The 27140-nt window shown below is 42.4% G+C and overlaps 1 protein-coding gene across 6 annotated transcripts in view; it reads right to left on the bottom strand.

The window, feature by feature from the left end:
• dock10 (dedicator of cytokinesis 10) overlaps positions 1 to 27140 on the bottom strand; it is a 382664-nt gene that overhangs the window by 123656 nt on the left and 231868 nt on the right. For all 6 annotated transcript variants that reach the window (XM_068042143.1, XM_068042145.1, XM_068042146.1 and 3 more), the window contains 8 exons: positions 25345 to 25428; positions 17737 to 17892; positions 15498 to 15731; positions 7092 to 7214; positions 6713 to 6795; positions 2921 to 3043; positions 2744 to 2823; positions 351 to 538 (listed from right to left, as the gene is read on the bottom strand). In XM_068042143.1, the coding sequence (XP_067898244.1) occupies positions 351 to 538; positions 2744 to 2823; positions 2921 to 3043; positions 6713 to 6795; positions 7092 to 7214; positions 15498 to 15731; positions 17737 to 17892; positions 25345 to 25428 (1071 nt within the window). The remainder of the gene's footprint in view (positions 1 to 350; positions 539 to 2743; positions 2824 to 2920; positions 3044 to 6712; positions 6796 to 7091; positions 7215 to 15497; positions 15732 to 17736; positions 17893 to 25344; positions 25429 to 27140) is intronic.

Here is a 27140-nt window from a genome sequence, read left to right on the forward strand (position 1 = left end):
ACTCCGTGGAGCCACCGTGATATTTAGCGCGGCGGCTCACTTATGTGGCCAGGGCGGACTGCCCCGCCCCCTCCCCCCTCGATGACCCAGCAAAATTCAGCCTGGTGCGTCAGACAACAGTGGACCTCCCAAAAAGATAACTATCTCAGCACTGAGTTGGGAATCAAACCTGGGTCTTTGTGATTCATATGGGTCAGATACTCACTGGATAAAAACACTGAACCTTCAATTTTATGAGAATGACTCCCTTGTTTGAAACCACAAAAAAATCCAATCACAGTCTCCAAAGCAGAAGTTTATTGATGAAAAGGGTATAGAGTGAAACAATACAATTTTTCTGTGTACCTTACCTTGGCAAAGCACTTTTGACCATCATATTTCAAATGTTTGGGATAAATATAAACATGGTTTTTGTATATTGTGTAAGGTTGGGAATATTTTGCAGACTCTTGCACAAACTCTTCAACCTCTATGGTAGGTTTATATGTATTTGGGTCCTTGAATGGCTTAATAGGCACATATGATGAGGTAACACAATCTGAAACAGATGAGGAACAAGTTGTTTTTCAGGATTTTTTAAATTGCTACTCAGGTTTGATCTGATGTTAAGAATCCAGTAGTTATCATAACTGTATATCACCTTGCTCTGTCTAAAATATGGCTTGTAAAATAGTTCTTTTAATAGATCAGCTGTGGCAATTAAAAACATTTCCCACTTTACATACAACACATTCTCTTGGGCAACAATTCAAGTTTAGCCAATAACCGAACAAGGAGAAAGTTTAGATCAAATTGTACTGATTAGTCACATTATAATGTTAAGTTCAGATTTGTATCAATATAAGTGGCATTCCTGATCACAGATAAATTATTGCAGGTAGCCGCTGGGAATGGGCCAAGTTCTTCCTCACAAGGAGGGAGGGAATTACAACAAGGTGGTTACAAACAAGGTAGTTACGATTTGCCATTGACTTTAGAATAGTAAGGGCAGAACTCTCACGTTGTCAGCTGTAGATAGTGCATGCAACAAAGGAAGCAAACAGGAAGAGGGGAAAAGAAATAACCAGAAGTAGAAAGGGAGAAATATGAATTAAACATGCAAACGCTAACCCATATTTTTTATTCATTAATAGCCGATAGGAAACATTTCAATTAGTTTTAAAAGAAGAAAAATTGTAAAACATCAATTTTAATTTATTTTTACACCACTAAAGAAAATTTGACCTCCACACACTTTGCTTTTGTCTCAATGTTATACATTTTGGTGCTCTATTAATTGTACCTACAGCATGAGGGAGTTTTATTGTATGTAGTGTATTCTGCCTGAATTCAGGAAGACCTCAGTAGTACTTATTTTATCTATTTATCAACAGAGTTTGGACTGATAAATCTTTGCTCCCACTTTCAAAGTACAGTGGAATCTCCATCATCACACACAGTGGATATTAGAAAATTATGAATGCTTAGAGTGCCCACATTTTGAGCCTTAGATATAACAGAGCAATATGTGGAACTATTGGCACTGTGGGGGCTACTATACCATATGGACTGCATCAGTTCAAGAAGGCAGCTCACCACCACCTTCTCAAGGACAATTAGGGACTGACAATAAATGCTGACCTCATCAGCAACATTCCAAGAACAAATAAAAAAAATACGCGTGGCAAGACAAGTACAATGCAAACAACAGATTAAATGCAATCTTTCTTGGGCTGAGAGATTGATTTATGTCAGACAGGAGGTGACTGTGCAAAGAGATGACATCTTGCGTGAGGCTTTTGTCCTGCGCACACTTTGATGGATAATTGGACCATGGATAATGGAGGTTTTATTCTACAGATATTTCCTATGCACTGATGCACAAAATGGCTGCATGTAAATTTCATGCCATCAAAATGGAGACTTTGTAGAAATGCATGGGACAACAGAACATTTGCCAATTCACAATTTTCTCTGATTAGATATAAGGGGACGAATTCATTCACGTAGTGGTGCTACGGAGAAATATGTCAATTCCACGGGGGCAGGCTGTGCCACAAGTGAATTTCTCCCTATAATTTCTTAATTTTCCTTTTTTTTGTGCAGAAATTATACAAAATACAGTTTTGAGGGGTACACCTCAGAAATACCAATATAACAATACTAGCAAGTTGCTCAGAGATCATTTTATAATCTATTTACTCTTCATGCCTTGGGAGATTCAGTGGAATGACTGTCCCACCTGGCATTGTGCAGATGGTTGTCACACAGCCTTTCCATGCTATAGTAAAGTTCGTTTTTTCAGCTTGAAATTACTCATGCAAAAAGTTCTCAATCTTGGTTGATTAATTATGAGAAAGATGTTAAGCACTTCTTCACATGGTGGGAGAGGAAATTGATGAGCAAGTTACCCATGGGATCCATTGCACACCTCCAGCAGATGTTTACAGAACAGCGTTGATAGATGCTTGGCCTTTGGCCAAAAAGTAACATCTGTCATGGAATGAGTGCGTGAAAAAATGTTACACTGCTTTCTTTGCATATTGCTACACTTATACATTATAGCATCGGAGAGTCAACAGATATTTCCCTAATTTTTAGGTGGGTGTGAGTGAAACTATATATGTTGGTATGTTTTTCTATTTGTGTTACATTTGATGTGGAATAAGAAATGCTTCATTAAGCTGCTGCTATTACAGTTGGAGAAATAAGTGCAGAGTTAAATATGACTCTAAAAAGTCAACAAACAAAATAAATCTCATACTTGGATGTTCAATGGGAACGGATTCCACTGATATATCAAGATTGCCAGGGATGGTCTGTACTTTGGTCATTTTGTCTGCTCTATAAGCATGAAAAATAAAGAATCTAATTAGGTCAAAAAAACAATCAGCATTCCAAACATTTCAATGTTCTCATACCAGGTGAAGGGTGCCAATACCTTTTGAACTCCATTACTAATTTCAGCAAGTCCTCTGTAGAAATTTTACTGCTTTCTTGCCTGAAGAGAGCAGAGAAGCGAGAGTCTCGGTCTATTGTTCCCTGATTGTCTTTGAATACTGACCTAAAAAATAAAGAGCACAGCAAAACAAGAAATCTAATAAACAGTTTAAACAAGGGTTAAATAATGGGCTTGAATGGGCTGTAGCTGAGCATCGACCAGCATCTGTCATTAGAAACTTGACCCTGCATCCTCAGCTCAAAAATACTTTGCCCAGAAAGTTCCTCAAAGGGTGAGCTGATAACAGTGCTGCAAGGGAAATGAGGCATCTGGGAGCTCAGTGAACAGGGCAATCAACAGGGTATCTCCTTAACCAGTCAGAGTTAAGAATTGTGAAATAAAGACAGGAAGGACTAAGAAGGGGAAAATTAAAAGGGGTGCATTCAATGGGCTGGATTTTGTGCTGGAGCCAGGTCAGGCGGACTCCTGCTTTGGCCTTTTCGCGCCCCTCGTACCCAACCACCCTCCGGAGCGATCCTCCGATTTTTTACAATCAAATTTCATGAGCCGGGATTCCCCTCCCTTTAAAGACGGGGACCCTGCCTCTGAGAGCTGCCGGCCAAGCAGAGGGCTGGCAGCTCAGTTGTATCAGCAGCACCACCGGGAGCAGTGGCTACTGCTGGTACTGCAAAGGCCTTGGATCCAGGCCCAGCACTAGAACCCCAGACAGGAGGTAGGTGAGGCATGGTCACCGGGGCCAGTCTGGAAGGCCCCGGTGAGGGGGGTCTGGGAGATGGCCGTGAGGTCCAGAGGGAGGGGGTCCCGGGGGATAAACTGGTTCCCAGTGGGGGTCCTCCGTGGGCCACAGATTGCCCACGAAGGAGGGAACCACCCCCTCCAAGCCCACAGGGAGGGCGTCTCATGTTACAAGGCAACCTCCCGCCCAGCAGAGGCACTCACTCACCTCTGGTAAGATCCCAGCGGCAGCAGGAAGAGGCCCTTAATTGGCCGTTAATAGGCCTCTTAAGGGCCTCAATTGACTTCTGGGCAGAAAGGCTGTCGGCCTACTCCACCCCCAGGAAGATCACTTGGCTACAGGGAGGCGATGGGCCCTCTGCCCCCACCACCAGTTGTGATTCTCTGTGCCCCAAGGCCTCCAACCCCGCCACAGTGGGGTTGATTAATAATTAACACATCACGTTGTTAAAAGGAATACTTATGCTTGTAATGACAATGGACCGAACTGTCTGTGGTGAGTTTAATGGGTAATTAATGGGCAAATACAGCAAGGTCCCCAAGAAAATGAGGAGGCTATGGATGAGATGCCATTTTCGCAAAGCTAATGGTGGAATGGCACAACTCAGACAGCAACTTTTGAATATTCACATTAGCCGTGCATCTGTTCCTCGCCTGCAGTTGCTGAATCTAACCATCTCCCCTTGACATTCAACTGCATTACCATTGCTGAATGCCCCAGCACCAACATCCTGGGGGTTACCATTGACCAGAAACTTAACTGGACCAGGCATATAAATACTGTGGCTACAAGAGCAGGTCATAGGTTTGGAATTCTGCAGCTAGTAACTCATCTCCTGACTCCCAAAGCCTGTCCACCATCTACAAGGCACAAGTCAGGAGTGTGATGGAATACTCTCCACTTGCCTGGATGGGTGCAGCTCCAACATTGCTCAAGAAGCTCGACACCATCCAGGACAAAGCAGCTCACTTGACTGGCACCCCATCCACAACCTTAACCATTCACTCCGTCCACCACTGGCGCACAGTGTGTACCATTTACAAGAGGCACTGGAGAAGCTCACCAAGGCTCCCACAACAGTACCTTCCAAACCCACGACCTCTACCTCCAAGAAGGACAAGAGCAGCAGATACATGGGAATCTACCACCTCCAAGTCAGTCACCATCCTGACTTGAAACTAAATCACGGTTCCTTCACTGTCATGGGTCAAAATCCAGGCACTCCCTCACTAACAGCACTGTGGGTGTACCTATATCACATGGACTGCAGCAGTTCAAGAAGGCAACACACCACCACCTTCTCAAAGGTAATTAGGAATAAGCAATAAATGCTGTCCTTGCCAATGAGACCTACATCCCAAGAACAATTATAAAAAACATTTACCCAGAAATAACAGAGAAAGCTATTAGCCTTGCCATTATTTCAACAACAAATTGTGGCTCATAAAGGAATTCAGAAGAATGATACTTCCATTATTTTGGGCAAGTCTGTAGTACTAGCCCTGTCTAACTCTAAGTGAATCATACTGCATATATCTACATCAAAATCAACGGCCGGAATTTTATGCCCCCGAGCGAGCGGGCTAATGATGGTGGTGGGGGGGAGTGGGGGAGGGGATGTAAAATTGAGTGGGAGGTGGGAGGGGTGTGGTTTTCAAACCCCTCCCGCCCCTGCTACAATTTTACGCAGGGCAGTGGTGGCAAGAAACTGCCCGCCCCAAGTGGCCAATTAACTAGCACTTAAGGGCCTCCGCACGCTGCCACGAGTACTTTACCCTTGGCTGGCGGGTGGTTAAGGCCTCAAAAAGCCCCCCTGGTGAAACTAGGTGGCCTTCTTGCGGGCTGATGGGGGGCCCTCCTGATCGGGCACCCTGTGTACCATGGAGGGCTGCCCCCGAATCCCCAACTGCACAACACACACTCCGCCCCACTAACCGATCCCCTCACCTTGCCAGGGCCCGACCGATTGTCCCCGACGAGGCCCCAAAAACTTATCGCCTTTCCCGAGTTGCCTTTCCTCTTCCTCTGACGGCTGGGTGCAGTCCCAGTAGTGGCCACCGCTCTCGGTGGCACTGCTGGAACTAAGAGCTGCTGGCCCACTGAGTGGCCGGCAGCTCCAGGTGGGATGTCCTGCCTCAAGGAGGTGGAAGTCCCGCCCAAGATCAATTCAAGGCCTGGGAAGCGAAAAATCCCGGTCTGGCTCTCCACGCCCGGTGGAGGCGGGCTCACCACCGACTTTTTGGTCATTGGATGGATTTTCCCTCCCAATGGAAAATTCCAGCAAATAGTTTTTGAGGGTCAATGTAGTTGATTTACTTTGGCTTTTCTGAATTTTCACAACCTCTATCAAATTAATTCCAAATGTACGATATGAAGGAATAACTGTATTCATGTCAAGATACAGGGCTCTTATATTATTTTTATTACCTCATTACTTATGATTTTGCAACATCCTAAAATAATAGTTTTAGCAATTTGAATTAAACAATGGTTTTTCCCAATGAACCAATCATTTAACAAGGATTCCTGCTGTGCTTTCATGATAACGCACTGAAATTTCATCAAAACACTGAAAATAGGGTCATAAATTGTGTAATAAAAACAATATTTTTGTCTCCCTGGAATGATAGAACAGTAAAAAAAAAATTCAAGTGAAAATAGACATAATGACCATTCAAAATGGTTTTGTAACCAGGTACTATTAGGAAGTGACCTTATTTATGCTACTGCACCGAGGTCAGTGGGGGTCTTAAAAACTGTGCCTGGAATCCCTTCCACCACACCCTTAGTGATGCACTCCTCCAAACTTTAAAGAAGAATCGGAGTGCATGTTTCATAACTAAAGCTGTCCAACAGAATTCTATCTTTGATGTTCAAGAATGCTGTGCCAATTAAAACATTTAGTATTGGATTTTGTAGCCCAAAATAAGCATAATTCTTTAGCAAAGCTCATGCACCCAACAGATATATAAATAAATGATTAATATGCAACGACTCATGCAGGTATCTATCAGTATACATCAACATATACATACCTCACTGCCCAAGCAAACGGCATCCGATACTTGGCTAACTTATTACAAAACTGCTTGTTAGTCTTTAGAATCTTCTGTGCAGTCTTGAAAAGGAAGCAGGTAAAAAAAATGACAAAGACTTATGATAAAATATGACTATAGCACATCCTTGATTTAATTACCATCTTTAGAATGAAACAGGTTTTTGATTTAAGGTCAACTTTCGTTTTTGTAGCAGATCCACTTATTCATGAACAGAAAGTGTTCTGGGTAATAGTAATAATTTAACAACTATGCAGGAAGAATTTTATTGCTTATTGCTCCACTGAATAATGAACTATTGCATAATGTAAAAGTATGTCGAATTAATAATGAACGTAGTACAGAAATAAACAGGTACCTTGCTGGAGTCCGAGCTCTTAATGTAGGGTTCAGCACAGCTGGAAATGTTTCCCATTAGTATTTTTTCTATTTTTGCCACCAGCATAATGTCCGTATGTGGGTTTGATACAGAGAAAATGGCCTACATGTTAAATTATAATTCATAAATTAATTTCACATTTTCCAAGCAGGAAGATTGTGCAAAGAGTGTAACTGCACATCATTTCAAATATTACATCTTTTTCAAGAGACATATAAGATGGATGTTACATTTTTGAACCACATGAGTAATCTCAATGAACTTCCTATTGCAACAAACATGTCCAAGCTAAGTAATCACAAAGGGTTATGTTTACAATTGCATTCAAATGTTACCAGGCCTCATCATTGCAGTTTGTAAAACAAGAAATGCAGAATTTAAATTGCTCTGGACCAATAAGAAACCAATACGCCAGATGATTTTATAAAAGTCCAAAGTCTTTGCTTACAGTGTCGGCAATTTTTTTTTAAAAGGCCCAAAATTCCGTCCATGCTCCAGGCACATCTTGGGCTGCTGGGGAAGGGGGGAAATTAGGACTCCAATCCAATGGTGTGAAGTCCAGGAAATTTCAGTGGGGAGTCATAGACAGATCTACCCCTGATCCCTGCCCCCAACCCCACCACTAATGGAGGGGGGTATGGTTGACAGAAGTCCCAGCCTTCCTTGGGAAATCCAGTTGTGCCCCTTGTTGGTCCTAATGCGAAGAGCAAGCATAGATTTCTTTATGGGCTTATGAAAGGCACCTGAATACAAGATGCAGCAAGTAATTGATCCTGGAGGTTAATGATTAACTTTCAGGAACATCTTGATTGGGAGCTATAGAGTTGAGCTTCTCTGTTCCTGTGAGCAATAGGTTTAAACATAATCTGAATAGAAAGGCAGTGCTCCAACTCACTGGCATTTAGTTTATTATTAGTGAATTTATTTTTAGTGGACATATTCGGAATAATGATAGTACAGAGCTATTATACTGACAGCATATAGTTTTATGTTCAAAGGATACAGAGATAATTCTTGAACGCCTAGTGAACATGATAATTAATTATAATGCACCAAAACTTTATTTTTCAATTGAGGACCAAAGTTCCATTTCTTCTGCCGAATCAAAGAAGATTACACTGGGGTAAGTTTCTATTTTCACTGTCTGGTTGGCTATCTGGTGGAGCAGATCGCCCACCAGTTACAGAACCTGCCCAATTTTCTTTCCATTACTACTGGGATCAAAATCAGGCAAGTTCTAAAATGGGTTGGCCAAATCCATCTTGTGCAGAGAAAATTAAGATTTGCCCAATTGTTTGAAATATATTGCAGAATTACTGTGAATTAAGCATTGCTTGCTGGCTCACTACATTTCTCAAATCCGACTATACAGCTGCGATCAGAAATATGTGAGTCTGTTCATCTTGCCTGGTTCAACTCTCTGAGAGAGGATGCACTGTCCAGGAAGGGGTACAACAACAACTTTCATTTGTAAAGCACCCTTAACACACCTCTCCATCTCCTTATATACCAGTAACAACTTGCAGCTTCAACATAGGAAAACATCCCAAAGCACGTCACAAAAATTGATTTTTGACAATTGAGCTAAAGGAAGATATTAGGAGGCGTGACTGAGTTTGGTCGAAGAGGCATGTCTTAATGGTGTTCTTAAAGGAGGAGAGAGAGGTAGAAAGGATCAGGCTGGGAATTCTAGAACTAGTCTAGATAGCTGAGGCACAGCCATCAATGTTAGAGTGTTAGGAGTGGGGGATGTGTGAGAGGCCAGAATTCTCAGAGGGTCAGTGATATGGAGGGGCAAGACCATGAACAGATTTGAACAGAGGGGTGAAAATTTTAAACAGCTCTACAAAAATAATAAAATGTCTTCCACTGGTTGAACTCATGCTTCAAGCAAATGAGTGCAGCTTTAATCTGTGATCCATATTGAAAGGACAGGTACACCTTTTGGCATTACAAGGCTGCTTGATGATCATCTTCTCCTACCCTAGATAGATTACTTCAGTGCCAAGCTCAGCTGCCAATCAAGGTTAAAATTCAAATCCAAGACCTAGAATGGAGTCAAAGCACATACTACAACAACCAGGCTGCCTTCTATTTAATGCAAATTTCAAATTCAACTGTAGAACTCAGTGTTGTCAGACATTTTGTACTTTCCTTCAAAGATTAAAATATACACATTTACAAGAGACAGAAACAATAACAGCCAAACACAGCATTTGAATCCATGACAAAAACTCTGACAGACTAGACAGTTAACAATTATACTGCCAGATTTTTGTCTGTTTCCATGGGCAACCAAAGTAGGGAAAACATCCAGATGCAGCATTGAAAGAAGACAGCACAATCTGCCAAGATTGTTAAATGATTTTACACATGTTCAAAAGATCAGTTAAATGCTGCCCCATCCAGCATCATAATAAATTGGAACAAATTCTTCTGTTACATTTCGTACAAATTCATGCTGAAAGCTTTCATTGGCCAAACATTTCTTATGCATAGTGAACTTCACCACCAGTTATAGAGTCGTAGAGAGATACAGCACTGAAACAGGCCCTTCGGCCTACCGAGTCTGTGCCGACCATCAACCACCCATTTATACTAATCCTACATTAATCCCATGTTCCCTACCACATCCCCACAATTCTCCTACCACCTACCTACACTAGGGGTGATTTACAATGGCCAATTTACCTATCAACCTGCAAGTATTTGGCTGTGGGAGGAAACTGGAGCACCCGGCAGAAACCCACGCGGTCACAGGGAGAACTTGCAAACTCCGCACAGGCAGTACCCAGAACCAAACCTGGGTCATTGGAGCTGTGAGGCTGTGGTGCTAGCCACTGCGCCACTATTCCAGCTCTCAAGAGAAAAAATGAGCTCTTCTTTGTAATACACTTTAAACTTCATTACTCGGTAGAGTAATTATCACATTATTTATATATAATTTAATAAACATTACAACAGGAGAATATAAGTAACTTAGTAACAACCCTTTAATGCCACTGGATACAGCACAAATCATCTCTGATGAATAAAAATCAGCAAATCATAAATGAAAAATGCATCATTGAAATAGACACCAATCACCGATTTCTATAACAATTATTCTCCTGAGGAAGATTCAAGTTTGCACTCCTGAGCATCAGTGATGTAGGAGTCTGTACATTTTCCATCAGAGATCATCCATCACTGTCTACATTTGCACAGCATTGTTCATAGAGTGCATCTTGGACAGGTTCTTCAAATAATATGTTCTAGAACTTTCCAGGGACCTAGCTATTTTGGACCTGGGAATGCGTAATGAGACAGGATTAATTAAAGACCTCATAGTAAAGGATCCTCTAGGCAAGAGTGATCATAAGATGATAGAATCTCACATTCAGTATGAGGCTGAGAAATGTGGGTCCATAACTAGTGCCTTAAACTTAAATAAAGGCAATTTCAAGCTTATGAAGACAGAGTTGGCTAAAGTGGACTGGGAAAATAGGTTAAAAGGTAAGGTGGTAGAGAAGCAGTGGCAAACATTTAAGGAGATATTTCATATCTCTCAACAGGCAGAAAGACTCCACCAGAAGGATGCACCATTCGTGGCTAAGTAAGAAAGTTAAGGGTGGTACCAAATTGAAAGAAATGGCATACAATGTTGCAAAGATTAGAGGTAGGCCAGAAGATTGGGAAAAGTTTAGAAACCAGCAAAGGATGACTAAAAAAAACAAGAGGGAGAGATTGGAGAACGAGAGAAAACTAACACGAAATATAAAAAGACAATAAAAGCTTCTAAGGATATATAGAAAGGAAAGGAGAATCTAAAGTGAGCATTGGTCTCTTAAAGGGCGAGACTGGGAAACTAATAATGGGGAATGACGAAATGGCAGAGGTTTTGAACAAGTCTTTTGCATCCGGCTTCACAGTAGAAGACACAAAAAGCATCTCAAGAATAGTAGAAAATTAGGAGGCAAAAGGGAGGGAGGAATTTAAAACAATCACCATCACTAGAGAAAAAATAATGGGAATACTAATGGGACAAAAGGCTGACAAGTCTCCTGGACCTGATGACATGTATCTGAAGGTCTTAAAGGAAATGGCTGCAGAGATAGTGGATGCATTGGTTGTAATCTTCCAAAATTCCCTAGATTCTGGAAATATCCCAGCGGATTGGAAAACCACAAATGTAACACCTCTGTTCAAGAAAGTAGGGAGACAGAAAGCTGGAAACTATAGGCCAGTTAGCCTAATGTTTGTCATAGGGAAAATGCAATTATTAAAGAGGTAGCAGCAAGACATGCAGAAAACCACAAACAATCAGGCAGAGTCAACATGGTTTTATATTTATTTATTTTATTTAGAGATACAGCACTGAAACAGGCCCTTCGGCCCACCGAGACAGTGTCAACCATCAACCACCCATTTATACTAATCTTACACTAATCCCATATTCCTACCACATCCCCACCTGTCCCTATATTCCCCTACCACCTACCTATACTAGGGGCAATTTATAAAGGCCAATTTACCTATCAACCTGCAAGTCTTTGGCTGTGTGGGAGGAAACCGGAGCACCCGGCGAAAACCCACACAGACACATGGAGAACTTGCAAACTCCACACAGGCAGTACCCAGAGTTGAACCCGGGTCCCTGGAGCTGTGAGGCTGCGGTGCTAACCACTGCGCCACTGTGAAAGGAAAATTGTGTTTGACAAATTTATTCGAGTTTTTTGAGGATGTAACAAGCAGGGTGGATAAAGGAGAATCAGTAGATGCAGTGTATTTGGATTTCCAAAAGAATTTCGATAATGTGGCACATAAAAGGTTACTAAGAGCTCATGGCGTTGGGGGTGACATATTAGCATGGAGAGGGGACCGGTTAAATAATAGGAAATAGAGAGTCGGGATAAATGGGTAATTTTCAGATTGGTAAACTATAAATAGTGGAGCGCCACAGGGATCAGTGCTGGGGCCTGAACTATTTATGATCTATATTCATGATCTGGATGAAGGAACCAACTCTATTGGAGCCAAATTTGCTGACGATACAAAGATAGGTAGGAAAGCAAGTTGTGAGGAGTATACAATGAGTCGGCAAAGAGATATAAATAGGTTGAGCGAGTGAGCAAAAATTTGGCAGATGGAATATAATGTGGGAAAACGTGAGGTTGTCCACTTTGGCAGGAAGAATAGAAAAGCAAAATATTATTTAAATGGAGAGAGACTGCAGAATGCTGCGGTACAGAGCGACCTGGGTGTCCTCGTACATGAAACACAAAAGAAATCAGCATGCAGGTACAGCAAGTAATTATGAAGACAAATAGAATGTTGGCAATTATTGCAAGGGGGATGGAGTATAAAAGTAGGGAAGTCTTGCTACAACTGCACAGGACATTAGTGAGACCGTACCTAGAGTACTGTGTACAGTTTTGGTCTCCTTATTTAAGGAGGGAAGGTTTTCAGAGAAGGTTCACTAGGGTGATTCCTGGGATTAGGGATTTGTCTTATGAGGAAAGGTTGAGCAGGTTGGGCCTATACTCATTGGAGTTTAGAAGACGGAGAGGTGATCTCATTGAAACATATAAGATTCTGAGGGAGCTTGACACGGTAGATGCTGCGTGGATGTTTCCCTCCTGGAGGAATATAGAACTAGGAGGCACAGTTTCAAATTAAGGGCTCTCCCATATAAGTCAGAGATGACGAGGAATTTCTTCTCTCGGAGGGTCCTTGGTGTTTATCATTCTCTTCCCCAGCAAGCAGTGGATTCTGGGTCATTGAATATATTCAAGGCTGAGTTAAATAGATTTTTGATTGATAAGGGAGTCAAGGGTTATGAGGGCAGACAGGAAAGTGGAGTTAAAGCCACAATCAGATCAACCATGATCTTATCGAATGGCGGCGCAGGCTTGAGAGGCCAAATGGCCTACCCCTGCTCCTATTGCTTATGTGATCACCATAAAAAATGCTTGGAGAATGATTAGGATCCATTTACTGTTTTACATAATTAGTGAAAATGGGTTTAAAAGCGATGAAACACACAAGTCAATTTTAGCTGCCAAAATCAGCATTAATAGGGTAGCAACAGCATCAAAATGGGTATGGTAGACCTACTGCTCTGTTAACACCTACACTTCAGCTGCAACTTGGCAATCAAAGGGCTGAATTTTATCAGCACTCTAGGGACAGGCAGGGCGGCAGCGGGGCCCATAAAATTGCGAAGGAGTGCCTGTTGCTTTCCTGGCTCCATTCAATTTGAGGACAGCCTTTGCGCCCAGAGACCAATTGAAGCCTTTAAGTGGCCATTAATAGCCACTTAACGACCTCATCCTGCCGCCACCGGCATTTTACCAGTGGCGGGGGGCTCTCTGTCATGTGGGGAGAGCCCAGTAATACCAGGTAGCCTCCGTGTGGGCTGATGAGCGAGGGGGCCCTCCTGCTTGGGCAATCTGTGACCCACGGAGGGCTCCCATCAGCAAACGCCACCCCTATGCCAACATCACCCCCCCCACCCCGCCTTCAACAATACATCCCCCTTCGACCCCCAACCCCTCACCAGGGCCTGCCTGACTGGCCCTGGTGAGTCTGCCCCACTTACCTGCAGTCCGAGGCTCCAGCGCTGCTCCTGGTCCCGGGCCTACTGCTTTCCAGCAGTGGCCACCACTCCCGGTGGCGCCGCTGGGACTGCTGAGCTGCCGGCCTTCTGATTGGTTGACAGCACTTGAAGGTGGGATCCCTGACCTTAAAGGGACCCCTGTGCCAGGCAGTTAATTGTCGCGTGCCGTTAAATGCAGCCAGGGGTCCCCAGAACAGCCGAGGCAGGGCACCCCTCACCTTTCTGGCTGGCATTGGGTACCCGGCGGCTGCATAAAATTCAGCGCAGTGTCTGTCTGTTTCAGGTGGGAGGACCCTTAATTATGCAAATCTTAATCCTAGGATCTGCATAGGACCTTGATTTTCTTTTTAGGACTGACTGGTCAGAGTTTGTGACGTGGACACTCAGGCCAGTGTTTCTGTTGTTGCAACCTGAAGAAGGCCCTAAAAAGTTAATTGTTAAATTACTTTTGTGTGGCCAGGAAGAGAAGCCAACAGAGAGGAAAATTGGGTTTGGTGTGTAACACGCAGTAAATGCTGCAGCGCCTATCTTACACCCACTGAAGTTCACTTTCATCCTCACAGCGCCTTTTTCAATTTTCAGCTAAATGAAAGGTGACAGTACTAAAATATGTTCTCACGTGCATAATGTGTAGATGGTGCCATAACCAACATAAAACTGTGATAATATTGGAATCTGCCCAATCCCAGCCCCAGCGCAGGCACATCATGAGCAGGGTGAATAGCAATGGCAATTTAATTTGGAATTGGCATTTGAACACTCGACTTGTTTTTGCTAATTCCCCCTTAGAAAAATTAGATAAAGAACAGCTTAACACGATGCGAGTGCCCTTCAGCACTGTGTCTATATAATAATTACCAACTGGGTGCCAAGAGAGTTGCACATAGTTCTTACTTTGAAACACTCCACATGTAAGTGGCAAAATGTGACATGAGGGGAGGGTAAGAGCAGAGGGGCCTCCACAGTTCTGTGCACAGAATGATTCATGTATTGTAAAAGCAGAATACTGCAGATGCTGGAAATCTGAAAGAAAAACAGAAAGTGCTGGAAATACTCAGTAGGTCTGACTGCATCCATGGGGAGAAAAACTGAGTTAATGTTTCACGTCTGTGATGAAGGTCACAGCCCTGAAATATTAACTCTGATTCATGTATTTGTGCTGGTATAAGGAAAATGGAGGAGCAAATCGGGGCCTAAAATGTTCCATTTTTTATCTAGAGGTATTGGCAATCCTAAATCAGATAAAGCATCATGGATCTCAATATTATATTTTCGCACATTTCCACAACCTCAGTGCAATCTTAGAACATCAACCGGATATCTTGTACCGCCACAGACAACTGAATCAGTCTCACATGCCACTCTCATTATCCCTAATCTCTACCTGATTCCTGGACCTGACAAGGAGAAAATATATGTTTTATGATTTTTAAAAATTACGATCCGAGGGTTCCATTCCACTTATTCGCAAGACACTTCATATCCTGCCAAAGCCAAAATGTTCAGCAAAACAGCTTGTATTTGAACCCACCATGAACTGTGAGACACAAGTTACATTTTTATGCAGGATTTTTATAACTTGCAAATCTTAGAGTATCATGAATGCTTCTATGAGCTTTAAGCAGCCCTTCATAACAATGCAAGCTTTTAAGTCAGTGACACCTCGCTGTACATTAGTTTTAAGGTAGTTATACTTGGTTTTTAGCACCAGATGCAGGATCAATTCATATTCGATCTGTTAGAATCCAGCATTCAATGAAAGGTAACAAAAACACACATTTCAATACCTGTTGTGGGTATTGTAACCACCCTTCAGGGAAACTTTGTAACTGGGGCTCTCCAGATTTTTCTTCCCCAGCTGTTTTCACAGGAGAATTCTTTCCTCCATTTTCTGTCTTAGACAATGAATCAGAAATCAGCTGCCTAACATTGTCGTGATTTAAATCCACATGAAAATCTGCAGATATTTTTCTGTTTTCTCGAATATCAAACAGAGCAAGACTGATGAAGAATGGCTCAATCTACACAAAATAAAGAAATAAATTATTAAAAGTTTCTGAATACAATACGTTAAGCACAAAATTAATAACTTCAACATTGCCATTGGAATCTAAAATAATCAAGAAAATCTTTATAGAGGTTGTCGTCTGCTTTTTTTTTTCTCTCCTCCCTTTCCTTCCAATTCTTTAAGGCACTGGCTGTCTGCTAGGGTATGGTTCCACAGACATCATCCAGTACCTTTCCTAAGTGGGCATTTTTTGTGTGAACACCAGCTAGCTTTTGTATTATGGGGAACATCACAGTAGAAATGAATCCTGTTCTCATCAATGCCCACATTTATGTGATTTCAGCAGTGGTCATTGGAGTAAAGATCAGGAACTATGGCCTATCTATATAGATTAGTTAACATGCTAACTTTAAACAGATCAGAGTAGCGTGCAAATTTAACCAAATACTTATTATAAATGACTCTGTTTTATGAAAACTGTTGATTTTAAAATTCTCCTATCACACCATTTTCATTTATACCAAGGGGTCACAGCTACACCCTAATGTGACTAGTGGTGTTCCGCAGGGATCAGTGCTGGGACGTTTGCTGTTTGTAGTATATATAAATGATTTGGAAGAAAATGTAGCTGGTCTGATTAGTAAGTTTGTGGACGACACAAAGGTTGGTGGAGTTGCGGATAGTGATGAGGATTGTCAAAGGATACAGCAGGATATAGATCGGTTGGAGACTTGGGCGGAGAAATGGCAGATGGAGTTTAATCTGGACAAATGTGAGGTAATGCATTTTGGAAGGTCTAATGCAGGTGGGACGTATATAGTAAATGGCAGAACCCTTAGGAGTATTGACAGGCAGAGAGATCTGGGCGTACAGGTCCACAGGTCACTGAAAGTGGCGACACAGGTGGATAAGGTAGTCAAGAAGGCATACGGCATGCTTGCCTTCATCGGTCGGGGCATTATGTATAAAAATTGGCAAGTCATGCTGCAGCTGTACAGAACTTTAGTTAGGCCACACTTAGAATATTGCGTGCAATTCTGGTCGCCACACTACCAGAAGGATGTGGAGGCTTTGGAGAGGGTTCAGAAGAGGTTTACCAGGATATTGCCTGGTCTGGAGGGCATTAGCTATGAGGAGAGGTTGGATAAACTCGGATTGTTTTCACTGGAACGACGGAGGTGGAGGGGCGACATGATAGAGGTTTACAAAGTTATGAGCAGCATGGACAGAGTGGATAGTCAGAAGATTTTTCCCAGGGTGGAAGAGTCAGTTACTAGGGGACATAGGTTTAAGGTGCGAGGGGCAAAGTTTAGAGGGGATGTGCGAGGCATGTTCTTTACACAGAGGATGGTGAGTGACAGGAACTTGCTGCCGGGGGAGGTGGTGGAAGCAGGTACGATAGCGACGTTTAAGAGGCATCTTGACAAATACGTGAATAGGATGGGAATAGAGGGATACAGTCCCCGGAAGTGCAGAAGGTTTTAGTTTAGGCAGGCATCAAGATCGGCGCAGGCTTGGAGGGCCGAATGGCCTGTTCCTGTGCTGTACTGTTCTTTGTTCTAATATTGCTGGCACTTATTTCTAAATACACAAACTTGCCAACATGGGTTGTGTGAAGTGACCAGGAATGGGAGTACTGGCTGGATTTTCCCCTCCCAAGCTTAAACATACTGCTGCCAGTTGTAGAGACTCTACTTTTACCCCAGCTGAGAACAAACCCAACACAGATCAAGAACTGAATCTGGGAATGCTGTTTGGCTAAGTAAGATATGACACATAACCACAGTTATCAGAAAAGCTAAAACTCCAAGTTGAACATATTTTCAGAATAAGTTGGACATGTTAAATCTTTCCACTATTAGATATCGAATAGAATGCAATTTGTGCAGATGTAATTATTTGATGCAGAAGAGATTTAAAAAAATCCAAAGATAATGGCTGCCTTGTAAGCACAGAATATTCATGAAAATTAACTGAATAATTAATCTGAATTCAGTAATAATGGAGGATGTGCTTACATTGGTGAGCTGACCACCTTCAATGTCATTGACACAAGCCTGAAGATTTAAGACTAGTGACCTGCATCCAACCATAATGCGCTTGCCCAGCTTCTGAACATAAGGCTTCAGTGGCGATTCATTTATCGAAAAGTCCGACTTCTGTGTTTTGAGGATCTGAAAAGATACAGTGCATTCACAATGTTCAGAGATGTACGTGTCCTCCAGGAATGAAAGTCTATGTGTAAAAGTTATATACTTGCAGAAATAACTTTGTTATTGTGCTGATCTCCATTAAAAACGGCACTTCACCTACACAACTACTCATTAAAAAAAGACAATGACCCAACACTTTTTTGTTTTATTTTATTCATTTCTAATCATTTTCTGCAAATTTGTGTTTAAACAGGGAACACTGATGAGATTACAGGAAGTGACGGGGTTGGGAACTAAGTTGTAAAGTGGTACAGTATATTGTCTGTTCATTTCAACAACCCAAATTCAAATTCAGCCAGATTGATAGTATAAAGTCTCACCTCTCTGACAATGGCAAAGATCCAATATGAACTTAAATCCCTTTTCATGTAATCATCATTAACTTAAAACTATCCAGGTAATGACAGAAATATTGAATAGTTGCCCTTCCTCATTATTTACCAGGGTGAGTAATAAGGTGGACATGACATAAGAAGAAGAGATTAAAAAGATATAAAGACTTTTACGATAGAAAGGGGGAGATAATTGATAAACTAATAAAACTTAGACAGGATAAGACCCTTGTTCCGGATGGATTGTATTCGAGCATATTAGAAGAAGTTCGGATAGAGATGCAAAGACACTATTACATATATATAAGAATTAATTGAATCAGGAATAAAGCCAGGAAACAAGAAAGATAATGGAATAATTACTCAAAAGATGTAATCAAAAAATATGAAAAACAAAATATAATAATTCAGATTTTTAAAAATGAAGATCATGCTTGACCAACTGTGTTGAATTCTTTGAAGAAGTAACAGAAAGAGTAGACAAGGGTAATGTCGTAGATGTAAGATATTTGGATTTTCAGAGACCTTCGAGAAGGTACCTTCAGTAGACTCATGACTAAGGTCATAGCATGTGGAGTCAGGGAAGAAGAAGGAGAATGGATAGCAAGTTAGCTACAGAACAGAAGACAGTGAGTAGGGGTTAAGAATAGTTACTTTGACTGGCAAAAGGTGGGAATGGTGTTCCCCAAGAATTGGTGCTGGGACCACTGTTGTACACAATTTACATAGACAATTTGGACATGGGAATTAAAAGTACAATTTCAAAACCTGAGAACATCACCAAATTAGGGATATAGTAAACACTGAGACAGACTACAACAAAATACAAGAAAACATGAATAAACTTGCAGAACTGGTGTGTAACTGACAAATGAATTTCAATTTAGATAAGCACAAGATAGTACATTTTGGTAGGAAGAATAAGGAGGTCACACACTGCTCAGATAATAAGAATCTGAATGGGTAGAAGAGCAAAGAATTCCAGCTACACAAATCTGTAAAAATAAAAATGCAGGTCACTAAGGCCATAAAAAAAGCAAACCAAACACTGGGGTTAATTTTTAGAGGGATAGAATTGAAAAGCACAGAGGTTACGTTAAACTCTTACTGAATTTTGGTCAGTCTACACGCAGTATACTGCACAGTTCTGGTCTTACGAACATACAAATTAGGAGCAGGAGTAGGCCATTCGGCCCTTCGAGACTGCTCCGCCATTCAACAAGGTCATGGCTGAACTGATTACTCCACATTTCCACCTACCCCCGATAACCTTCCATCCCCTTGCTTATCAAGAATATATCTACCGCTGCCTTAAAAATATTCATAGACTCTGCTTCCACCACCTTTTGAGGAAGAGAATTCCAAAGACTTACAACCCTTTGAGAGAAAAAAATTTCTCCTCATCTCTGTCTTAAATGGGCGACCCCTTATTTTTAAACAGTGACCCCTAGTTTTAGATTCTCCCACAACAGGAAACATCCTTTCCACGTCCACCCTGTCAAGACCCCTCAGGATCTTATGTGTTTCAATCAAGTTGTCTCTTACTCTTCTAAATTCCAGCGGATACAAGCCTAACCTGTCTAATCTTTCCTCGTAAGACAGTCTGCCCATTCCAGGTATTAGTCTAGTAACCCTTCTCTGTACTGCCTCCAAAGCATTTACATCCTTCCTTAAATAAGGAGACCAGTGCTGCGCACAGTACTCCAGATGTGGTCTCACCAATGCCCTGTATAGCTGAAGCATAACCTCTCTACTTTTGTATTCAATTCCCCTCGCGATAAACGATAACATTCCATTAGCTTTCCTAATTACGTGCTATACCTGCGATTCTTGCAATAGGACACCCAGATCCCTCTGCATCTCAGAGCTCTACAATCTCTCACCATTTAGATAATATGCTTCTTTTTTATTCTTCATGCCAAAGTGGCCAATTTCCCACTTTCCCACATAATACTCCATCTGCCAGGTCTTTGCCCACTCACTTAACCTATCTATATCCCTTTGTAGCCCCCTTATGTCCTCTTCACAAGTTACTTTCCTACCTATCTTTGTGTCATCAGCAAATTTAGCAACCATACCTTTGGTCCCTTCATCAAAGTCATTTATATAAATTGTAAGAAGTTGAGGCCCCAGCACAAATCCCTGTGGCACACCACTCGTTACATCTTGCCAACCAGAAAATGACCCATTTACGCCTACTCTCTGTTTCCTGTTAGCTAGCCAATCTTCTATCCATGCCAATGTGTTACCCCCTATACCATGAGCTTTTATTTTCTGCAACAACCTTTGATGTGGCACCTTATCAAATGCCTTCTGGAAATCTAAGTACAATACATCCACTGGTTCCCCTTCATCCACAGCACATGTAATTCCTTCAAAGAATTCCAATAAATTGATTAAACATGATTTCCCATTCACAAAACCATGTTGACTCTACCTGATTACCTTGAATTTTTCTAAGTGCCCTGCTATAACGTCTTTAATAATAGCTTCTAACATTTTCCCTAAGACAGATGTTAAGCTAACTGGCCTGTAGTTTCCTGCTTTCTGTCTCCCTCCCTTTTTGAATTCGCTATTTTCCAATCTAACGGAACCTTCCCTGAATCTAGGGAATTTTGGAAAATTAAAACTAACGCATCAACTATCACATTATCAACTTCTTTTAACATCCTAGGATGAAGTCCATCAGGACCCGGGAACTTGTCAGCCCGCAGCTCCAACAATTTGTTCAGTACCACTTCCCTGGTGATTGTAATTTTCTTGAGTTCCTCTCTCCCCTTCCAGACTTACTGTTAATACTGGGATGTTACTTGTATCCTCAATAGTGAAGACCAATGCAAAATATATTTTCAAAAATATTGAATATATTTTCATATTATAAAAAGGATTTAGAAGCATTGGTGAAGGTGCAAAAAATGTTTACAAGGCTAATACCTCAACTGAGAGCATAAATTTATCAAGAAGGGCTGAACAGGAGGGGATATTTTCTCCAAAAGGGAGAAGGCTGAGGGCTGACCTCTTAGAGTCATTTCAGATTATGAAAGGGTTTGATAGGATTGGTGTACAGATGATATTTCCACGTAATCAAAACTAGGGGTCATCAATGTAAGATAGTCCCTGATAAACTCAGGAGGGAATTTAGGAGAAACTTCTATACCCAGAGAGTGACATGAATGTGGAACTTGCCAATGCATGGAATAGTTGAGGCGAAGAGCATAGATGCGTTTAAGGGGAGGATAGATAAGCACATGAGGGAGAAAGGAATCAAAGGATATGGTAATAGGGTTAGATGAGGGGGGTGGGGCGGTGGGAGGAGGCCCACGTGGAGCATAAATGACAGCATAGACCAGTTCAGCTGAACAGCCTTTTTCTGTGCTGCAGGCTCTTTGCAATTCTACACAATTCACAATTTTGCAATCTCACACGGTAAAGTTATAAGGATGGTTGGTGTAATAAAAGAAAATTCACACTGGGCAGCAGATGGTGCTCTTCTGAGCCTGAGCTTATAGGACATGGTTGAAACAAAGACGGGGAAACTTGAATTTTTTTCTGTCTGTGCTAGTATTTGAGAGAAAAATGTCCAAACCTGCACTCTGCTAAGAATAAAAGTTCACCAAAATTTGTCCTCTTTTAAAAAAATAAGGGGACATAGTGCTCCAAACCTGGTACGGTAAAGGGAGCTGAAATAACATTTCAAAAAGGACCCTTTAATTAATAACATCAATGATAATTCAGCTCCTTTACATTGTTGGCCTCAGCGCTTTTGTTGTTATCGGCAAACAGTTTAAATATATATTAAATCAGACCGACAACAGCAAAACAAAGAGAAAAGGACGTTAAACATTTTTTTTAAATTGGAGTTTTCTTAAGTGGTCTTCATGGTGAGACTCCATTTTTGGAGTGTTTTCTGTTTCACACGCACATAGAACAATCAAGTAGAGTAATGGGGGTTGAAGTGTACCATAGACAGTGGTGAAGCAGTCATACAAATGTATTTAGATGCTGTCCTTTGGTTTCCTGTTGGTGACCTATGCAAGAGCTTGAGAGGAAGTGGTAGTGATGTGATTATAGAAGAAATTAGATGGGGCCTGACAAAAAGACAAAAGATGCAGTAGGAAAAGGTGAAAGATACAGGAAAAGAAATGAAAAGAGAGAGAATGTTAATGCAAGTGAAAGGGGGGACATGTACAGAAAGGACAGCAGACCAAGGGCGAGCAAAAGAAAGGTGGAATAGGAGGTGGAGGATAACACAAAGGATGGATAAGAGAGTGGATTCAAAACAGGACTGCAGGTGAAAGAAATAGATAGGTGGGAGTTGTGACCCATGAAAAAAGATACTTCATTTGAAAGTTCTTAAGTAAAATAACATGTTCACTTAGCACAAAACTGCAAATTTTACTTCTTATTTTTCTCCTGAGCACATTGGTTTATGCTGGGTTACGGCTTCTACAAAGTAGCCATACTTCATGCAGCAGCCTTGACTGTGGACTCAGCAAACTACTCTATCGTGAAAAACACCAAACCACAATGACCATGCCCTCATCTGACATGCATCACAGGATAGCGACTCGGAGCTGCTTATACATTTTAAGTCATTTACTGAATGGTTCACATATTGAATGCTGACTGATATTTTTCCCTCATCATGCCACACATTAACTATCTCAATAAAATATGAATGCATGGATTGCAATGCGAATTTATTGACTTTCTGCTTATATTTTCCCCACACAGTTGTCCACCATAATTTATGAATGGGAAATCATGTTTGACGAACCTGTTGGAGTTTTTTGATGATGTTACTAACAGAATTGATAAAGGGGAATTGGTGGACATGGTATACTTGGATTTTCAGAAGACTTTTGATAAAGTCCTCCACAGGAGATTTGGTAGCAAAATTAAAGCTCATGGGATGGGAGGTAATATACTGGAATAAAAGCAAAATACTGGAGCAAGATGCTGGAAATCTGAAATAAAAACAAGAAATGCTGGAGATGGTCATTGCCTGGCACTTGTGTGGCGCGAAAGTTACTTGCCACTTATCAGCCCAAGCTTGGATATTGTTCATGCCTTGCTGCATTTCTACATGGACTGCTTCAGTATCTGAGGAGTTGCGAATGGTGCTGAATATTGTGCAATCATCAGAGAACATCTCCACTTCTGGCCTTATGATTGAAGGAAGGTTATTGATGAAGCAGCTAAAGATGGTTGGGCCTCGGACACTACCCTGAGGAACCCCTGCAGTGATGTCTTGGAGCTCAGGTAATTGACCTCCAACAACCACAACCATCTTCCTTTGCGCTAGATACAACTCCAACCAGCGGAGTGCTTTCCCCCGATTCCCATTGACCTCAGTTTTGCTAGGGCTCCTTGATGCCATACTCGGTCAAATGCTGCCTTGATGTCAAGGGCAGTCACTCCCACCTCACCTCTTGAGTTCAGCTCTTTTGTCCATGTTTGAACCAAGGCTGTAATGAGGTCAGGAGCTGAGTGGCCCTGGTGGAACCCAAACTGAGCATCACTGAGCAGGTTATTGCTAAGCAAGTGCCGCTTGATGCCACTGTCGATGACACCTTCCATTACTTTACTGATGATTGAGAGTAGGCTGATGGGGCAGGAGATGGCTGGGTTGGACCTATCCTGCTTTTTGTGTACAGGACATACCTAGGCAATTTTCCACATTGCCAGGTAGATGCCAGTGTTGTAGCTGTACTGGAACAGCTTGGCTAGGGGCACGGCAAGTTCTGGAGCACAGGTCTTCAGTACTATTGCCGGAATAGTAATAGGGGGTCCTTGTCAAGAAGTCACTGAAACGAACATGCAGGTGCAGCAAGCAATTAGGAAGGCTAATGGTATGTTAGCCTATATCGCAAGGGGATTTGAGTACAGGAGTAGTGAAGTCTTGCTTCAATTGTATAGAACCTTGGTTAGACTGCACCTGGAGTACTGTGCGCAGTTTTGGTCCCCTTACCTTAGGAAGGACATTATTGCCATAAAGGGAGTGCAGCAAAGGTTCACCAGACTTGTTCCCAGGATGGTGAGACTGTCCCATGAAGAGAGATTGGGGAAACTGGGCCTGTATTCTCTCAAGTTTCGAAGAATGAGAGGTGATTTCATTGAAACCTACAAAATACTTAAAGGGATAGACAGAGTAGATGCAGCTAAGATGTTTCCCTGGGTTGGGGAGTCTAGAACCAGGGGACACAATTTCAAAATAAGGGGGAAGCCACTTCGGACAGAAATGAGGAGAAATTTCTTTACTCAGAGGGTTGTGAATCTTTGGAATTCTCTACCCCAGAGGGCTGTGAAAGCTCAGTCATTGAGTATGTTTAAAGCAGAGATTGACAGACTTCTAAATGCAAATGACATAAGGGGAGATGAGGGTAGTGTGGGAAGAAGGCATTGATATGGATGATCAGCCATGATCACATTGAAAGGTGGGGCAGGCTCGATGGGCTGAATGGCCTACTCTTGCTCTTATGTTCCTATTATATAAGAACATCTGGTATAAACAAGCATAATTAACTGGAATGGTAAACAATGTTGCAGTTTATCCAAATTATTAATTATGGTCGGTTTTGTCCTTTGATAGTGGTAGGTTACAACAATCCATTTTTACATGTACTTCTGAACTTTTCTTCACTCTGCATCTATTTGGTTTCCTACACCATGCCAGGGATCACTGTACTGCTAAAATCAAGTTCAAAGGTCTCGGTCACTGCCACTCTGAAATTCGGTGCTGAAAGGGCCTTGAAGATTGATCTAGGTAGACTTGTCTCCCTATTGTAGATATGGCCAAGAGAGACTGGAAGCAATGTTGGGAAACATGGTAGAAGAGTTCAGAGTGCACACTGCCTAGTCTATCATATTGATTACATTTTTGAAGAAACGGATTGCAGTACCTCGCTGACTAATTCAACAGCAACATAGGCAGAGGCCTAAGAACAGGTTGTCTGACTGCCCTATTGCTTGGAAAATAGGGATTGGTGTAGACAGATTTGAAACATCATTTCCAATGTTACAAAATAATTATATTGCAAATTGACACCAAACTGCAGCACTAAAAATATAAATCACTTACCGGTATATCAGGATCAAGTGAAAACAGATTCAGCCGTTCTTCATTTCTGGACAGCTTTATGGTCTCTTCTGTTTCTGCAATATACTGTGTACAATAAAAGAAAAGGAAAATGGAAGTCATATTGTCAGCATATACTTTATTTCTAAAAGCAACAAAAGGTTTACTTCCAGAGGGGCAGAATTGAAATATAAAGATGTTATGCTAAACTTGTATCGAACATTGGTTGGACGACACTTGGAGCACTGTGTACATATCATGAAAAGGATATAGAGGCACTTGAGAGGGGTGATAGGTTTTGATAGAGTAGACATTGAGAGAGTGTTTCTGCTTAAAGGGAAAAGCTAACCGGAGGACATCAATATAGGTAGGCATGAAGAAATCAAACAGGGAATTCAGAAGGAACTTCTTTACCCAGAGAATGGTGAGAATATGGAACTCACTACTACAGTGGTTTGTTTTGTTTTTTATCCATGCATGAGATTTATGTGTTGCTGGCTAGGCCAGCATTTATTGCCCATCCTTAATTGCCCTTGAGAAGGTGGTGGTCAACTGCCTTCTTGAACCGCTGCAGTCTATGTGGTGTAGGTATACCCACAGTGCTGTTAGGAAGGGAGTTTCAGGATGTTGACCCAGCGACAGTGAAGGAACAGCGATATAGTTCCAAGTCAGGATGGTGTGTGACTTGAGGCTGAATTTTATGCACGAGGCAGGGCTCCCGGCACTGGGCCAAAAAGTCGGGGGGAAACCCCGCCTCTGCATTTGTCTGACCCCCAGAGCGATCCTCCGGTCTTTTGGGGTCAGAGTTTAAGGAGGTGGGGTCCCCGTCCCTTTAAAGACTTAATAGGGACGTGGATCCCACCCCCAAGAGCTGCCGGCCAATCACAGCGTCGGCAGCTCAGCAGGATCAACAGCGCCATCGGGAGCAGAGGCCACTATCGGTACTGCAGAGGCCTTGGACCCAGGCCCTGTGTAGGAACCCCAGACCTGAGGAAAGTGAGGCGGGGTCAGCGGGGCCAGTCTGAAAGGCCCCGGCAAGGGGGGTAGGTTTTCAGTCCAAGGGGGGGTCACAGGGGCTACATTTATTTCCGGTGGGGGTCCTTCATGGGCCACAAATTGCCCATGAAGGAGGACACCCCAGGCCCGCAGGGAGGGCACCTCATTTTCCAAGGTGTCGCCCCCGCCCCACTGGTAAGATTCCAGCAGTGGTGGGAAGAGGCCCTTATTTGGCCGCTGGGTGGGAAGGCCGTCATCAGCCTATCACGCCCCAGGAGAATCGGAACCGGTAATCACAGCGTCAGGTTCCATGGCAGCCACTGCCACTCTGATTTCCACCCCAACCCCCCACCCCCTGCCACAAAACCTGCCGTCGGGAACAGAACAAGATTCAGCCCATGGAGGGGAACCTACAGGTGGTGGCATTCCCATGCATGTGATGCCTTTGTCCTTCTAAGTGGTAGAGGTCATAGAAGGTGCTGTTGAAGGAGGCTTGGCGAGTTGCTGCAGTGCATTTTGTAAAATGTACACACTGCTGCCACTGTGCACCAGAGGTAGAAGGAATGAATGTTAAAGGAGGTGGATGGGTGCTCACCAAGCACACTGCTTTGGCCTGAATGGTGTTGAGTTTTTTGAGTGTTGTTGGAGCTGCACTCATCCAGGCAAGTGGAGAGTATTCCATCACACTCCTGACTTGTGCCTTGTAAATGGTGGACAGGCTTTGGGGAGTGAGGCAAGTAACTCGCTGCAGAATTACCAGCCTCTGACCCGCTCTTGTTGTATCTATATGGCTGGTCCATTTA

Source organism: Heterodontus francisci, chromosome 11, assembly GCF_036365525.1.
Source record: "Heterodontus francisci isolate sHetFra1 chromosome 11, sHetFra1.hap1, whole genome shotgun sequence".
Lineage (NCBI taxonomy): Eukaryota > Metazoa > Chordata > Chondrichthyes > Heterodontiformes > Heterodontidae > Heterodontus > Heterodontus francisci.